Below are 17,815 nucleotides of genomic sequence, written 5' to 3'. Positions count from 1 at the left end.
ATAAGTAATAAGATGATTTATAGTATCTTATTATCAACTAAATATAAAATGTGGTGTATTATCTGAAATCCTTTTATAACAAAGCATTTAAGTTTAGTTATGGACAAACGGGAATTGAACTTGTGCATGGTAGATTCACAATCCATAACCTATGAGAATACTTTTTAGGGTCCTTATGACACAATCAATAATTTGATTCATTCTCAATTAAACCTTATTCTAGTCTCTTTAGGGGTTATTACTTCCTTGGTAGCTCAATACATATATTTTTTACCGACTTATGTGTTCATAGTACAAGACTTTACTACTCAACCTGCGTTATTTATTGTGCACCAATACATCTTAGGATTCATCATGCCAGGATCTTCAAGTATGAACTAAAGAATCATCATGCATACCTAGTTAATCGATATTCGTGTAAATAAATATTTTAAAAATATAGTTTAATTCTTCATATCTTAATCATTTTACTAGAATCACATTTTTTAAAGGGGCTAAGTATGCGTCCAAGTAGAAATTTAGGCCCAACCCAATGAATTGGTTTAAATTTAGCCCATTCCAAAGCCCAGTCTAACCCACGATGTTCCTAACACCTTTCTTCACTATTCCGGTTAGTCAAATATCCCTAACTGGAGCGGGGCAATCCAAATCCGAGTATGAAATTCTAGGTATCCAAACTGAGGAAAATCTATAAATACCCGTGTTTCCGTTGCTCGTTCGGCAAACCCTAGCCCCCTCCGGTCCTGTTCCCTTTCTTCGTTTCTTGACTCTCCATCTCGCCGGTATCGCCTCCGTCGACGTTGATCATCCTCGGCTATTACTTAAATCGAAACCTTATCATTGTCGTTGCTCTTAATTTTGATTTCTTGTCTATAGCTTGTTATGATCAGCGGATCGGAAGTGGATCTCATGTCTTTGAAACCAAAATTTATGCCTTTTTGAAAACGATAATCGAGTTTCTGTTTAGATTCGGTGGTAGATTCGGAAGTAGTTTTTGTTATTCCTTTTAGCCAGAAATGAAAGTGTATAGTTCTGGTAGAATGTGAATCTATTATACCGTTTGGCTCCTGAGAAAATCTCGGAAAAGGAAGAAATCAAAACTCTGAATCGAGTTTTTCATTTCCTCGAAGCTGAGAAAGGCTAAGGCTTGAGGTTCTTTCTTCCCCTGTTTTCTCAGGAGCCAAACAGAGGGCAACATGATTGTTTCGGACCAATATCGATTGCGTATCATTAGAGGTGTTTGAATGTAGATTATCGATTGCGTATCATTAGAGGTGTTTGAATGTAGATTGTTATTGCCGGTGATGACAACTTTTGGGCATGAGCGTCAACAACTATTTGCGCACTGTGGTAGATTATGCTTACCATGGGGTTGTTGAGGCAAGGAAGAATGTGCCAAAATGCTAATCTGAGGCCATTTTTATTTTAATTACACAATTTTTGAATTGAATTTGCGCATTTTTTTTTAAAGCAAAACTTCATTCAGTTTTCCTGATTTGCAGATGACCTGGGTTGATTCTCAAGTTTGTTTTTCCTCATGGTTAGGAGAACACTAAACATCAATTTCTGTTGTTTTTCTAACCAGAAAAAACACTAGGAGACCATTTTTTTTAGGTGGGGGGTTGATAAGCCATACAATTAAAACCCCATTTTGCCAACCCTGAAACCCTAACTGGGGAAGCAAGAAACCATGGAAGTTCTGTTGTTTCAGAAGCTTGAAATGCAACAAAGAAAGTGACTGATTGGGTGAGATTTGAAAAACCAAAGATAAAGACTCCAAGTTTTGAGTTGATGCTATGAACCATGACTGGATGCTTAGGTGTGCTTCTTACAGCTGAGGTGGCTTCCTCTTCAGGGGGTGGAGTGAGAATGGTGAGAAAATGTTAGTGCATACATCCCATCCGATTTGATGACAATAGGATCCAGGAACAGTGTTGGAGGGGAGAACCAAATGTACATATTTAGTATGGCACTGATGGCATGTTGATAATAATCTCAACCTCAAACTTCATTAGAAACACCAAATCTACTAAGTTTGGTGTATGAAGAAGTCGTTGATAACAAGCTTTTGACAAATCTTAGCTAATTGGTATTTTCCTATTCAATAAGTTTACTCAGGTGTCACCAAGTTAGTTGTCACAAGAATTAACTACCACAATTTTTTCCTTGTGATGGCTCTAACACCTAAGCCCACAATGCAGTCCACATATAATGATACAATGAACACTAACAACTTATGGGATGTAACCCACAAGAAATCATGGCTTATAAAATTGCACTAAACTTATGCGGAAACTCTGTCTTTTCACATGTATCATCTGTCATATTGTTTGTAATTTATGTTGGTGGGTCGTATTCATATTATGTCAATAGCTAGATATACTATGACATAGGTTAACCCAAAATCCGACATGAATGATATTATCTCACAAACATAAACCTAAATACTATATAATTTTTAAATAGGTAGCAGTTGTGTAATTCATTTAATAATCAGATTGTTATTTAATAATCAAGTTGTCTCAGCTAAATATATTTATGATTTAATTGATTTATTACAAATTTAAAACAGATAGAGAACCCGTCGCTGTCTCAGTTGTGCTACTGGAGGCTCTGAGGAAGTCAGAATAGGAGAGCACTCATCTTTGGGTGGGCTTACTACTTAGATGTTTTCAAAAGTTATCCACTCCGCACTTGGCTACCTAGCGTTTACCGTGGGCACAATAACTGGTACACCAGAGGTGCGTCATTCCCGATCCTCTCGTACTAGGGAAAGGTCCTCTCAATGCTCTAACGCCTACACCGGATATGGACCAAACTGTCTCATGACATTCTGAACCCAACTCACAATTCTTTTTAATGGGCGAACAATCCAACCCTTAGAACATACTACAGCCCCAGGTGGCGAAGAGCCGACATCAAGGTGCCAAACCTTCCCGCCAATGTGAGCTCTTGGGGAAGATTAGTCTGTTATCCCTAGAGTAACTTTTATCCGTTGAGCGATGACCCTTCCACTTGGCACCGTCGAATCACTAAGGCCAACTTTCATCCCTGCTCGACTGGTGGATCTTGCAGTCAAGCTCCCTTCTATCTTTGCACTCGAGGGTCGATCTTCGTTCGGCCCGATGAAACCTTTGCACGCCTCAAATATAAGTTAAATAGTTTAAAGTTATAATTATGATAGTTAATAGAATCATTAAATGAATCAATTCAAATTAAATTCGTGTTATGTGCAAATTGACCCAAAAACTACCTATTTGTTAAATGGGTTATACAAGTCAATATGAATTTGGCCTAAACCCAATTTTACTCAATCCAAACCTATAAAAGGCATGTTGAATTTTATTCATGTCGAAAAATTATATCAAATTTTGCCACCTCTAATGGGCTATAACTTACTCTTAAGTAATCGATCAAGTTTTCCGACATTTTTTAGACATAGTTCATGTTTTGCCACCTGTCTTGGTTGGTTCTTAAGGTCCCTAGCTTCTCATCTGGTGCCGCCAAGTGTCCCACATACGCTGCAACCCCCTACTTTTTTATGAAAAGCAACCATCTCTCCTTGAATCAGTAACCTTAGTAATCGCCCACCTATGACAGCCACGAGCCCATGCTCAACCAACCCCGAGGAGTTGCCTCTTAGGCATGTCCCTTACATGCTCCCTTTCTTTTGGTATGCATTCATGCACTTAGGTGCCAATGTATGTCTTCCCAAGCCAACCGTTTTTAACACGAGAACCTTTCATCATGTATTTTAGGGTCTTGTGACTTTGGTTGTGCCCAAGGTTCACGATATAGAATTACCCACATGCAACCTATGCACCAAATTTCTAATATTCCGCCTTATTTCAGCCACATAGCTCACATGTGCTATGTGGCCTGCTCAACTCATGGTTCCGTGTTCATGCACTGGGTGAGTGCAAGCCCTAATGGTGTCCTGTACTGGTCCGTGGAGAGTCTTGGCGTGCCTCAATTGTGCCCATGCCATGTCATAGCACGCACCCTTGGGTTATCCAAATGAGACTACCACCTCCTTTTTAAAGTGCATTTTGGGCCTTTTTCGATCTATCAAGAGGAGACATCAAGGTTGCTTCCATAGGCATAATGGATACTTATATAGAAAATACGAAAAAAAATACCTCATCACTTATGAAAATTTTCTTAGATCTTAGCAACATAGGAAGCCCATCAAGCACCAACATCCAACACTTGCAGTGCCCATATGAATGTGTTATCATGTGCTACCATTGTTATATATATACGGTGCCCACAAGTCATGCAACATGTGCTAGCTTCTTGTGTGCCTTTGTAATGCCTCTCACAACCCACTTGAGGCACTATTTTCTAGCCACTTAGCCCACTTTCATCATTCAAGGCTGCCTCCACCTAGTTCCCACCAATGCATATCATCGTAAGCCGCAACCTCAGTCACGGTTATGTTTTCCAAGCCACATCACTCGGTTATACATGCCCTTGTCGTGGCATCCCATAGCTAGAATGCTAACATTAGTCACCCAACTTACCAGCTTGTGTCTTTGCAAATGTAGATGAAGATGATAAGCTAAAATGCATGGTTAATAGTTTGCTTTTGTTCTTGAATGTTTTTTTAGTATTCTGCACCCTCAATCTATATCAGATTCAAAATTTTCCATTTCTTTTTGTTGTGGCTATTTTAGGCTTTTCTACTTTGGTCCATTACTCACCAATCCTTTTCTTGGATGGTCATTTCCCAAAACTTGTATTACTGTGAATTGTTTTGTTTTAGTATTGATCGTGATCTTTGATTTTTTTACTTAATTCTAAATAGAATTTTAATGTATTATAGAGTTAAGTATTAAATTATTTGTTTTTTCATATTTTATTTTTATTAAATATTAAAAAATAAAGAAAAACTAACATGTTACTTTTTTTATTTAAAAAAAATCAAAGATTTTGATTTCTATATAGCAAAATATTTATAATAAGTCATAAAAAGAAAATAAAAAAAAACTCTGAAAGCAAATTGTTTTCAACAAAAAACCAAAAAAACAAACGTCTTCTCAATTAAGCAGATTATATTAACCAAACAACTTCTCATTAATATGAGTGCTAGTGGAAACAACATTGTGGGGGGCAGTTCGATCTACAAGAAATTGTCTAGGATTTGAATGATTTGATTTGTCATAAAACAGGCTAACATGTATGGTCGGCATGACCGACAAAATATTTGGCTTTGAGTGGTAGGTTTGAAGAAGACTGGTAGTTTTATGGTTTGACTGGGTGTTTTCAGGTGTGAAGTGGATGGACATGTTGTTACAGACCTGTAGATAAACCTACAAAGCTTTCAGGCTAAGGAAACTCCTCAATTCCCATGAACTTTATTCTTTATATGCGGGGAAAAATTCTAGATCCTTAGGCTTCCTTACACAAATATCATATTGGATCCAGACTCTGAAATATCTTTCTGGCTCTTCCTCTTCGTGTGTGTGGTATCTGCTTCAGTTCCACAGGGTAGAGCACTGTGATGGGACCTGGTGGACCTGGTGGACCAGGTGGTCCTGGGGGTTGGGGCCCTGGCCCTGGAGGACCTGGTTTTGGCCCCGGAGGCCCTGGTTTTGGCCCCGGAGGCCCTGGTTTTGGCCCTGGAGGCCCTGGTTTTGGCCCCGGAGGCCCTGGTTTTGGCCCCGGAGGACCTGGTTTTGGCCCCGGTGGATTCTTTGGTGGGTTTGCAAATGGTATATGCAACATGATATCTTCTTGGTATGATCCATTTCCAGACTAGAGTATGATAATGTTGGACTTTTTTTCTTTTTATCTTCTGTATTTAACTGATTCTTAGTCATGTGAATTCGTTGAAGGGCATAAAGTAAAGATTCTTCTCAAAATGGTTAATTAATCCAGTGCTTTTCAAATCACATGTTTTTCCTTTTTGATATATGCAGCTTCTACTGCCTCTGCTGTTGCTGGTTGCTACAAGACTGCTTCGGTGGACCTCGCGGACCTTACGGCCCTCCTGGAGGCGGCCCTCCCTTCTGATCTGAGATTTGCCTGTGTGCTTGGATCTACCTTATAATAAGCTCTGGCTTTCTCCATGACAAGCTTAAACCCTCTTTGACCAACCAGTTTCTTCCACATTTTGTCTTTTTATTTCCTGTGTTGGATCTATCAGAAAGGTGGACTATCTATAAATAATTAGACCTGAGAGTATTTATCATCCAGTTGATCTGAATATTGAACTGCAATTAGGTAGCAAACAGTAAGGTCTATGCAGTGTCTGCAAACTATTTTTCTTGTATACTCTGTTGGGCTTTGATGCGGAGGAGCACTCATAAATTTGTTGTGATTTGCTTGCATCTCATATGCGTGCCACATGAATGTCGAACTTGTATTAGAGGTTAGAGCATAATATACATTATGACATAAAGTTTAGCAATTTAAATTAGTAACACTTATTGGAGTCTCTATAAGATGGTGGAATGAAATATCTTGGAATGGAGTCCAATTGGTATGATCAATTTTAGAAGTAATTAAGGTTGGTCTTCAATCAATTTATGGAATAAATATTTAATTTAATCGATTATAAATATAAATAGTCGAATTAGTCATACGATATTGTGTCAAAATTAATACTCTCGTAATGGTATTAAAGATTATCTGGGCACAAGTATTTTGGAGGGAACATTCGCAAAAGAATCGTTGTTTAAAGATGTAGATGATATAAACATTATCATGTACATGGCGTAACCGTCATTGCTAAGTTAAGAAACACAAGCACCTTTTGTCATCTACCATGGATGAAAGCATCTACATTTTATGGCACATCGATGTCAAGCAGGGGCGGAGCTGGAAAAAGGTTGAGAGGGGGCTTTATATGGAATTTATACCTTATCCCATGTTTGATTAACAATGAGATACAATATGATATTGTATCTGTCATCATTTCTCATCTTTATTTGAAAATAAAATAAAATAATACCTAAAATAACATCTCCACCTCATTCTTTATAAAGAAAATTTAATGATATTGTGGAGAGAAATGAGATATACATATCATTATAAAATAAATAATATCTTAAAATATGCATATTACATATTCAATCAACCAAATATACAAATGATTTTACATAGCCAACCAAGTGTTTTTACCAAAATAAGTCTCAAATCTTTTTGTTTTATGCCATGGATCCATTTTTCCTTTTTTCATATTTCAATTTTATTAATTTGCATCTTCGCTCCATTTGTTTGTACCTTCATTCGTTCCATTTGCCTGTACCTTCACTGAATGATTCAAATCTCACCATGCAATTGGAAGACTTGGATTGAAAGTTTGATATAGTATCAAATCAATACTTTAGATTTTTCATTTGATTTGGAAATCAAATTCATGTGATGCGAATCCCAAATTTGATTCCACACCCACTCACACTAAAAGCAACAGAAAGGCAGAGAGCATAAAACCTAACTGAAAGGCAGAGAACAATGTGCTGCTATGCTCTCAATTTACCTAACATGCTGTACAGAGTGGTCTTTATCATGAGCTTTGTTGTACTCCAGTTTCCTATGTATCATTGAAATATATGTTGCTGGGTATGGGACTTCTCTATGACTACTGCTTTGGAGACTTGTTTCATAGCTTCCATGAATATGAAGCAGTTAGTAGATACCCAATTGCCAATCTGTGTTAACATTTAGATAATTTTTCTGGAAAATGCAATGCAATATTGCAATATGAGTATGAAGGGAAATTTCGTTCACAAATCGAACTAGTTTACCTCTAATCCAAGTTTATAACCAGATGTCTCCAAAAACAAGCACATGAGAGTAAAGCAGTCCTTCCCATTAGCTGTTGAAAGAATAAATGCATCAATGGGGGAATGTTAAACATCTAAAACAGAGGGGAGATTTGTATACTATTTCAGAAGGTTTCTTCAAAGAACTGTTACAAGCAACCGGAAATGGAACTCCAAAATTACATGATAGAAGAAAACAGAAGCAACACTGAAGGAACCCAACTGACAAACTCGCAAAGCCAGCCATACACAATTCAGGTGTTCAGTTTCTAACAGTCAATGACCCAGAGGATGAAGGGTGCTAGCGAGACCACAACCAACATGGGCACAGGCACGTTTCGCTCATAATAGAAGCAGCTTATGTACAGAGAAAAAAATAGAAAGAAAACCCTCACTACTTAGGAAGAAACAGGAAGGTGATTGCACTACCAAAGCTTTGTTGCACACTGACAAGCCACAGCACTACAATTGCCTTTCCAGATCACTTCAGTCGCATCTGGCAACACCTGTGAGGTAAAATTCAAGAACTTCAGCAGCTTAAAATCCAAGAGAAATGGATTAGGAAAACACTAACTGAAAGAGCATAGGATTGTGGAGAGCCTTTGATATGAGCCATAACCCCACAGAACACTAAAGTAACAGGACAGTTTGTCCCATGAGAATAGAGATAATCATATCAAAGGAACACACTAAGGGGAAACATTTTGAAGAATAAGTCTGAATGTTCGTCTAGGTCACATTTATGATGATACATGAGTGAACAGCTTGCCATATAAGAATACAGCAACAATCAAAACATTCAATCAAGAGCCATGAAAAAAATATTCTTGAGGATGATAATGACTTAATAAATCTTTGTGGCTGGGCATCTAATAAATCTTTGTGGCTGGGCATAGTATAGGATCCACACCTGCTAGTCAGTCATTCACTCACAAGCAATTTTGGTGTCAAAGCTGCTGAGGCAGATGGCAAATGCCTGAAAAGCTGAGATTGGATACTGGTAATCCATGGTGAACACATCCTTTCCCACTTTTCCAAACTGGAGAATGACATTTTCATGCTCCTGACCAGCAACTCCATTCTCTGCAGAAGCAACCAGCTGAAAATTCTTTACTGAAGCAACTGTCACCCGTCCATTGAAGTTCAGACACCAGCATTGGAGTTGCTCATGCCACCTAGGGGCCTTGTTTTTCAAAACCAGCATTTCATCTTTTGGGCCAGACAAAGGCCCAGAATGCAAACTCTCTGTTCGGTTAGATTTTGATCTGAAAAATGGGAAGGATGGAAAGGAATCCACATTGCTAAGAACAAATTCAGTTTGGGTGGGGGCCACTCCTCCTGGCTCAATGGCATTGGCAGGGATGGCATCCATGACACACTGCATTCTCCTTGGACCCCTGGTTTCACAGGATGAAATTTTGAGTTAATACATATAAACAAAACTCACGTCCCAAAGGTTATGCTTGTTTCTAGGAAGATGTGAGGGAAAGAAAATAGAAAGGAAAAGTAGAGGGAAAGAAGAAGTGAAGGAAAATATAAAACGGATTTAAAGTCAATAAATTATTTTTTATGCTACTTTTAAACTTATTTCACTTATTTTAACTCTTTTATATAATAATTAAATAATTTGACCGTGCATAAGTTTCTAATTAATTTCAATTACATTTAATTTTTTTCTTTGTATTTTCCATAATAAAACTGAACATGAAAAAATCATTTTCCTTATAAAAAAAACTTATTTCCTTACTATTTTCTTGGAACCAAACATAAGGTAAAGCTACTATAGTCATAAGATTTTTATTCCCATCTTTACCCATCACATATTCATGTTTCTTTCTAGATGAGGGAGAAGTTCAAGGAACCTTTCTTACCTGGAACCCAAGACATTCAATTCATATGAAATGTGGGCTACAGGATAGTTGCCAGCAGGGACTCTAGGGGAGACTTGTCTTGAACCCAGTCGCCTGGTTGAACGAGATTTACTAATCCTTGCTCCTGCATTTGGAGGCTGCGCATCATAGACAGTGAACTTGGTTCCCAGAAAATTTGACCTGTCAGCAAGGGAAATGAGATAGTGAAACCGGGGCCAACATAATCAGTGAGAAACAGCCACCTCATACAACAGCTACACATACCTCAACTTTCCAATATAAGTGGTGCTCCCCTTGGAAACATCATCAGCATTAAGAGAGATGATATAGTCTGTGCAAGTAGGACGTCTACACTTCCGTGCAGCAAGAAGAAACTTTCCATCATCAGTTGAAGCTATCAACAGATCAGACAAAACCAAAAAAGTTAAAACATTTACAGCTCAAAAAGTAGACTCGAAAACAGAAACTGTCTTCTAAATATCCTACTTGATAATTAAGAATGAGGACATCTACCTCTTCACCAATCCAACCATACAACTAAATGCATCAAATGAACCTGGATCAATGCAGGTTCTATATGCAAGAAAGCCTTCATTAATGAACAACAACTTATCAAAAAATAAATGGGGTTTAGTTATTCACCTTGATTTAAGCCGAGATAGAGATGATATGTTTGGTTGCTACGATTCCGCTTTATATAACACTGAAGGAGGGAGCCCCTTGGCCCAGGCTGGGGGAAAAAAAGGATTTTCAAATATGAGCTTAAAAAGGGATGGGCAAATGTGTTGAAGATTATAAGCATCCAAACAAGTAGCATTAAATTAAAACAATTTTTAATAACAAAGCAGCATCCAACAAACCCTCCACCCCCCACCCCCCCCCCCCCCCCCCCCCAACACACATAGAGGACTTCGAATAATTTCTAATGCAATGCCTGCAAGAGTCAAATATTCACAGAATCATAAAAATTAACTACAGAAACAGGACTGGTTTAGAAGACTAACATTCATTTATAAGGATAGAAGCAACTTAATCCATATTGTTCTGCATAATGATACTAAAGGTGACCCCAGCTCTATATTGCTTTTAACTGAAACTTTTGATCCTGCCCTACAAATTCTTTTTACTGATCACTATTAGTCTGGCAACTTAATGCATTAATTGATATAACTTTAAATCACCCGTAGTTATAAAATGAAAAGATTTTTACTCAAGATTTTTATTTTCTCATATCATATGTGGATATACTTGTGTAGAAAGATATATTTACTTCTATATAAATATAGATACCAATTTCTTTCTTGTGCATATACATGGTAAACATTTTTTTCCGGATTAGTTTCAATATTTTCAGGGTTTACAATCCAAGAAATCTTAGTGTTAACGAACAACTAAAACAACATGCACCAAACTAAAGGTTTGACTCATCTTGCTTATGTTCATAATATTCTCAATTATTCACAAACTCATCCACTATATTTCAAAAATCCCAAATTATTTGAGAATATTCCATATTAGTCCACCATAAAGAAAATGACAGCCCATGCTGAGTTTTTCTCCAAAACTTGCATTTTCTCCATGCCTTGTCATTTTCCAAATAAAGTTGCCATTTTCTGAATTGCTTTGAAGACAAATAGTTCCAAACACCCATCTTTTCCAACAGTTCAGATGATTCATCAAGTCAAAAGATTTTGATAAATAGTTATAAAAAAAAAAAAAAAGAATAGGAAATTTTTCAAGGATAACGAAAGACCAATTTAGTGCAAAAATACAAGATAAATCAGGATGACTGCATTGCTGTACTAGAAAATAAATCAAGCATTAGATAAACCAATTATTCATAGGAGAAAAAATTTAGTTTTTTTAATCATCTTCCAAAATGAAACAATTCAACATGGAGTCACGCAATTCAGAACCAAAATCAGAAATGCACAAGTGTTTCATAGTGAAACCAGTTCTGATCATGATTGGAAGCTTAACTAAGATAGTCGACCTGCCTACCTTTCCCATTGCCGAGAATTACAAGACATGTTAGATAATAGAATCATCCCCAATTTCATAGAATGAAGTATCTATAAACCAATGAAAACCAAGACCTCTAAACAAATTTCAAATCCTCTTAAGGATACATATGCCAATATAGCATGTTACTTCATAAAATAAATAAAACATTGGTGACAAATAGAACCTTATCTAAAGAATAAGAGCCAAATTTAGTTACCACAACCCTGAGGAGAAGATAAAGACATATGGCCAAAAATTGAAATGATCAAAAACACATTAATTAAAGAACAAAGGCATAATCGATTATAAAACAAATGAGGTTCAATCAAATAACAACTAAATGGTTTTATTAAAACATATTTATGTTTCTGAAAAGCACAATATTTCAAACCTGCTTCAAAGAGATGGGGAACGTCAACTTGCCCGACAGTTCTGGGGTTTTCACAATTTCCTTAGTGATTTCTCTCCAACTTCTGCACACACCAGCACAAGCAACCACATTTTTCCGAGGAGGCCAAGTACTCTCAGATGCTTCTATCCTCATTAACACGTCTCTCAGCAATTCAGGAGGCATGTTAGCCCAACAACTCTGTCTCAACGCATCAACCACCATGGAACTATCCTGAACCACCCGGTGCGACCGTGATCTCAACCCATAGTTAAATTTCACTTCAAACCCTTTTCTAGAAATGCTCCCAAATTCCCCCCTCATATCCTGAATGATACTCTTAAATGACATTGAGTCCTTGCCTCTCTATAACTTTACATAATACAAATAACACATTTAGAAATTTCCATTCCCTCCTAATTTGTTGCAACCCACATCTGTGTCAATCTTCATACAAAGAAAGTTTCCACAGATAGAAAGTAACAAACACTAGTCAACAACACCACAAACCTTCAAAACCTAAAAGCTAAAATTTGATGGCAATAACATGTAACAGCCACAATTCCTCTCAAAACACATCTAAACTGGCATCAACGCTCCAAATTTGCAAGGACCCACATCCACAACAAGTTTCATACGAGGCAAGTATCTGGTAATAAGCACCTATCAACAAAACCCAGAAACTCCAAAAGCTAAAAATCCAACCTGATACAAAATGGGAGATACTCACCCACTAAATAAAGCCCAAAAACATGAAAATAAACTCAAAGTTTCCTTCAAATGGGGCATAAACACAAACCCAAATCACAGATCCACAGAACCAACGATCAATTAAAACACGAACATGCACCAATGATTCAATAACCTACACAGACCCCACCAAAAATCACCAACACCTAACCAGATTCTCGAACCACTCCCACAGATCTACCCTTCATGGCATCACACATAAAACCCCCGTATCAAGAGCGAATACCAATAATTCACAACCATTTACGAAGCTTTAAGATATAGGGACCACCAAACCTCAACAGCAACATCAGAAAAACCCTGGATCCATTGAGAGGAATCGATTGTTGGGCAAGGGCTTTGAGGCAATCATTGCAGTTATAGATGAACCGTGGGCACTGGAGGGATTGAATTGGGGGGAGATATTAGGGTTTGCTCTGTTGTGATCTGTGTGTCTCTACTGGTATTTTTACTGTGAAATGATGCTTTTATGGCCTTATCTAATGGTGCTTTGTGTGAAACTTCTTGGAAGTTGGATCCGGGTCGGATCAATCATTTGAATTGAACCCAATTTGGTAAATTTGGACAATAATTTTTTTTTTGTTCATTTTTTTAATATATATAGAAATTAGGGCGAGAAAATTTATAAAAAAATTTGAATTCCAAGAATAAAAATATAATAAAAATTTGGACAAAATTTAACGTAGATATTTTGGAAAACAAAATGGAAGTTTTGGATTATTATCCAAATGTTAATTAAAGAAAATTGTTTGACAAATTGTTTGATTTTTTTAAGTGAATTTTTCATAATTGATTTATAAAAATGACAAATTTTAGGATATCATTTTATTATATATACAGGGATTTTGTTTTTTTTTTTTTTTTTGAGTTTTGATGTAATCTAAAATTAGTTACAAAATCGATAAATAGTTTTTAGAACTGTTTTTAAAAACAATTCTTATGTTTTTATGAATAAAGATTTGTTTGTGAAATTAGAAACAGGATATTCACAACATATAATTTTATATTTTTTTAATATTTTTTAAAAATAACTTTTATTTATATTACTTTATTTTCCATTATTCTCTATATTTGTATAATTATTTTTTAAAATAATTTTCACAGAACTAATAAAAATAACTAATAACTTTTAAAATATAATATAAACACTTTATTTTTTAAATAGGTTATCAAAAAAATAGAGCCTATTTGACCATGTAATTTAAAAATATTTTTCTATTTTTGAAAACAAAATACTGTTTTTAAAAATTTTTTAACATGATTTGGTCGTTGTTGTATATAAATAATTTTTAAAAATAAAGTAAAATAGAAAACAATTTTTAAAAATTAAGTATAAGTTGTTTTCATCGGTTTTTAAAAATGAAAGTAAAACATAAATATGTTTGTTTGACCTATTTTCTTAATATTATTTTTAAAAACTGTTTTGAAGTTTAAGAATATAAAAAATAAATTTTAAAAATAAGTTTCAAAAAATTGTCAAATGTGTTTTACCAAAAAAACTTTTTTTTTTCTTTTTAAAAAAATCAATACCCAAATAAGCTGCTCTCAGTGCCTACTTGATTGTTCTTAAAGATGTGTTATTTTGTAATTGTTACCTTACAAATCCAAAAATTAAGCATGTAGATGAATATTTAGCCATTTATGTTTGCATATTTCTAAATATAAACAAATTTTGAAGTTACCTTTGGTTTTAAATTTCCCAAAAATGCCATGTATATTTTTTATCAAAATAATATTGTAATATCATTAACTTATAATCATTCAAATGCTTAATATAAGATAGAATTTATAACAACTCATTTAAAATTTATAAGATTTATAATTAAGAGTGATTTAAGTGTTTTTTTTAGTTTAGATAGTGTTTAAATATAATCCAAAAAAAATGTTTTGATAATGTTTTTGGTGTTGTATTGTATAATGAAAAATGATTTTTTTTTGAAAAATCATTTAATAAGTGCCTATTTTATTTTATTTTAAAGTTATAAGCTTTTATGAAAAAGTAGAATATATCACACAAAAAAAATAAATTTCACTTACCATTTTTTTAATTTAAAATTTTATGATGGACTATAGGGTTGATGCCTTGAAGCATGTTCAGTTGCAAGAATCTGATCCGAAGCACCCTTAGTGATATAAGATCGACCTCCAACACCCAACTTAGTAAAGGAGAGCAAGTCGAGTTCCCTTGGATCTAATATCAACAATTGCTCTCTAAATGTTTGGTAAAGAAACTCGATGTTGAATTAAGGATCTAACATTCTCGAACTTAGGCCTCAAACCCATCAAAAACTTAAAAACCCTTTCTATGACTATTCTATGTTATATAAAATCTTATCAATAGGAGCCTTTAGAATCGGTGCCCCTTTATTTGAAAAGGGTTTGTGCCTTTATCTTTTAAATTGGCTTTTAAAACTAATATATTTTTCAATACAAGTTTTAAAAAGTTATTGTGTGTTAAATAAAAGTATTACTATTTCTAATTTTAAAAATAAAATGTATGAAATTAATTTTAATAGATACTAAGCTCTTGTTTGACAATTATTTTTAAAACAATTTTTTTATTTTTTAGAGGAAAAAAACATAGTATTTTCAAAAAATATTTTTTAGTTATATTTATTTGTTTTTTGAGATTTGTTTTAAAAAATAATTATACAAATATAAAAAATGATTAAAAATAAAGTACTACAAATAAAATTTATTTAAAAAAACATATATAAAAATATAGAAAAAAATATTAAGAATATTTCAAGTTCCTAAATAGACTTTTGTTCTATAAAATATTATAGAATCGTTTTCAAATACCTATTTGAAAACAGTTGAAGTAATTTTCTTAGTTTTTAAAAATTTGTTAGGCACTTCACCGTGAATGACTTTTCACATTGGCATAGTTACTCTCTCTACATTTAAAAGTTACTTTCATGAAAAATAAATGAAAAAAAAAGAAATTAAGAAATAAATAATCTATTCAATTGGGCCCAATGAAATATAGGAATTTATGTTCACACCAAGGAAGGTATCACTTTCAAAGTGCACATATGCATTCCACACATGACTTATGATAAAAGCTTGTTGGCCCCAAAATCACAAACTATGGGAGCATCACAATACTGACTCAAACAACTATTAGGTGCAATACCTTGGAGTGGTTATTGTCAATGAAATTCTTAAAAATTGTAAAATGAAATATAAAAATAAATTTACCTTCCTTTTTTTTTGGTTCTAATTCGATTTAATTATTTTAAATGACCACAAAGAAGTTAAAAAATAAATTAATTTTATCATAATCTTTTTTAATGATGAAGCATTCAGGAATGATTTGTTTTAAAAAAAATTAGTTATTATTTATTTTTAAAATTTTTGGACCAAATAAAAAAAGTAAAAATATTTGACTTTTTGCTAAATACTCAATGCTTAACAAAAAAAATAATAATAAAATAAAAAACAATTTAGTACTTAATATTATGAAATTGTATATAGGATTAAGTTTAATTTGGATTTAAGTAACAAAAATAAATATCACCTGTTAAAGTTTAATACCCCAAAATCATGTTTAGTTTGTCGGATATAACATAAGATAGGATAAGAGAAAATATGACATATCTTAACTTTTGATTAGTAATTGTGAAACCAAGGTTTGATTAATCTTGATTTTGATGATAACAAAATAAGGTTTAAATCTAATGATCATATTTTAAGTGTGATTATGCAAGACGATTTCCAAAGTGGCAATCACAAAGACAAATTAAGCCAATGAGAAATTATGAAGAAGAAGACCACCTCAAAGATAAGAGTTTTTCAAGACCCAAGCTTCATAATATCTCTTTGTAAGGTTGTTGGTGCATTAAGACTTTCATGCATTTCATTATTCACTTATGCACCAAAATCATCCAAGAGTTATTTTGTTTTTAAATATTTTAGGAATTGGATGATTTCATGTTTTCAACTAAAACCTTGTGTTAAATGTCTTTCAAATTTGTTTTAAAAGGTTTTAAGTTGAAAAAGTTGGTTGTTGAGCCAAAAAATGGCTCAGCCAGTTGAGGAATCGGTCGACCGGTTGAGGAACCGGTCGACCGGTTGAGGGAGGCCAAAAAGTTTCTCTCTCTCCCAGTGGCCTTCCCTTCCCGATCGAGGTGATTCTCTTCCCAATTGAGGTTCGATCGAGGTCCGATTGAGGCTAACGGTCACCTGCCAAACATTTAATGTTAACAGCTAGTCAACCGGTCAAACCCCCAAACAGCTAATTTGGCTTTTCTCTTCTATAAAAATGCTTCAATTTTCATTGTTTCAAGATCTTAACCTTCTCAAATCTTTCTTGATTATATTTGAGCCTTAGAATAGTATTTTTGAGTGCACCATTATTTCAAAACTTGCATATTCTTAGTGCACCATTCAATCATGGTTTTTATCGTATCAATTGAGTTTAAAGTTCTTGTATTATGATTTTTTATGATATATTTAATTGTAAACCCTTAAGAAGAAGTTATTCAAGAGAAGAATATCTATTGAGAAATGTAAAGGGTGTTTGGAGCCAAAAGTCAAAGAGGGTGAACTAGAACCATAATCCAATTGTATTGCTTGAAGGCTTGGGTTGGAAGCCTTGTATTAGTAGAACCTCAAGCTCGGGATTAAAGCTAGAGGAGAGTGGATGTAGGCCGGGTTGCGCCGAACTACTATAAACTCTTGTGTTTGCATTATCTCTTCCCTACTCCTTAATTTATATGCAATTGTCTATATATTGCTTATTATATATTTGCATATAATTGTCTCTTGCATTCACTTATTTTAATTTGCGAAAAGAGACTATCACCCTATTCACCCCCCCTCTAGGGTGATTACCATAAGTTGGATTAGCCTAAAAATCCTAACAATAATGAATAAGGATAAGTTATCCGACAACTTATTCAATTGTATAGTATCTACCATTTATTTTATATCTCTTCTGAAATGTTAATCTTAAGTTAAGATATAGGATATACATATTCCATTTATTATAAATTTATTTATTATTTTTTTTAATAACTTATTTAGTAAAA

The 17,815-nt window shown here is 34.3% G+C and overlaps 2 protein-coding genes and 1 long non-coding RNA gene across 4 annotated transcripts; 2 read left to right on the top strand and 1 right to left on the bottom strand.

Moving 5' to 3' along the window:
* Positions 1-663: 663 nt before the first annotated feature.
* LOC109122870 (uncharacterized) lies at positions 664-1,441 on the top strand. Its single transcript, XR_002030411.2, has 2 exons — positions 664-1,236; positions 1,275-1,441. It is a non-coding gene; the product is annotated as an uncharacterized LOC109122870 (long non-coding RNA).
* Positions 1,442-5,090: 3,649 nt separating this feature from the next.
* On the top strand, positions 5,091-6,193 carry LOC100266668 (uncharacterized). The gene is made up of 2 exons (XM_002269150.5): positions 5,091-5,739; positions 5,922-6,193. The coding sequence occupies exons 1-2, from the start codon at positions 5,504-5,506 to the stop codon at positions 6,013-6,015; spliced, it is 330 nt and encodes a 109-aa protein (XP_002269186.1). The 5' UTR covers positions 5,091-5,503; the 3' UTR covers positions 6,016-6,193.
* Positions 6,194-7,856: 1,663 nt separating this feature from the next.
* LOC100244335 (tubby-like F-box protein 3) lies at positions 7,857-13,261 on the bottom strand. Of its 2 annotated transcripts, XM_002269287.4 has the most exons (6): positions 12,036-13,243; positions 10,283-10,370; positions 9,905-10,034; positions 9,641-9,820; positions 8,680-9,166; positions 7,857-8,275 (listed from the first exon to the last, which is right to left on the bottom strand). In XM_002269287.4, exons 1-5 carry the CDS (start codon positions 12,381-12,383, stop codon positions 8,695-8,697), a joined length of 1,218 nt encoding a protein of 405 aa, XP_002269323.1. In that variant the 5' UTR covers positions 12,384-13,243; the 3' UTR covers positions 7,857-8,275; positions 8,680-8,694. The 2 variants fall into 2 exon arrangements, with proteins under 2 accessions (XP_002269323.1, XP_059593837.1); XM_059737854.1 differs by having other exon boundaries at positions 7,857-9,166; positions 12,036-13,261.
* Between the last annotated feature and the right edge of the window lie 4,554 nt (positions 13,262-17,815).

Source organism: Vitis vinifera, chromosome 7 (assembly GCF_030704535.1).
Source record: "Vitis vinifera cultivar Pinot Noir 40024 chromosome 7, ASM3070453v1".
Lineage (NCBI taxonomy): Eukaryota > Viridiplantae > Streptophyta > Magnoliopsida > Vitales > Vitaceae > Vitis > Vitis vinifera.
The sequence above is the reverse complement of the archived record's forward strand: the minus strand, read 5'-3'. Positions and strand labels throughout refer to the sequence as shown.

Bases quoted from the DNA above. Each gene is read 5' to 3' on its own strand.
- LOC100266668 (XM_002269150.5), top strand. From the start codon at position 5,504: ATGGGACCTGGTGGACCTGGTGGACCAGGTGGTCCTGGGGGTTGGGGC. The intron at 5,740-5,921 runs GTATGATCCATT...TGATATATGCAG, and splicing joins TGCAACATGATATCTTCTTG to CTTCTACTGCCTCTGCTGTT.
- LOC100244335 (XM_059737854.1), bottom strand. From the start codon at position 12,383: ATGTCATTTAAGAGTATCATTCAGGATATGAGGGGGGAATTTGGGAGC. The intron at 9,821-9,904 runs GTATGTGTAGCT...CCTTGCTGACAG, and splicing joins ACTTATATTGGAAAGTTGAG to GTCAAATTTTCTGGGAACCA. The intron at 9,167-9,640 runs GTAAGAAAGGTT...CTGTGAAACCAG, and splicing joins TTGAATGTCTTGGGTTCCAG to GGGTCCAAGGAGAATGCAGT.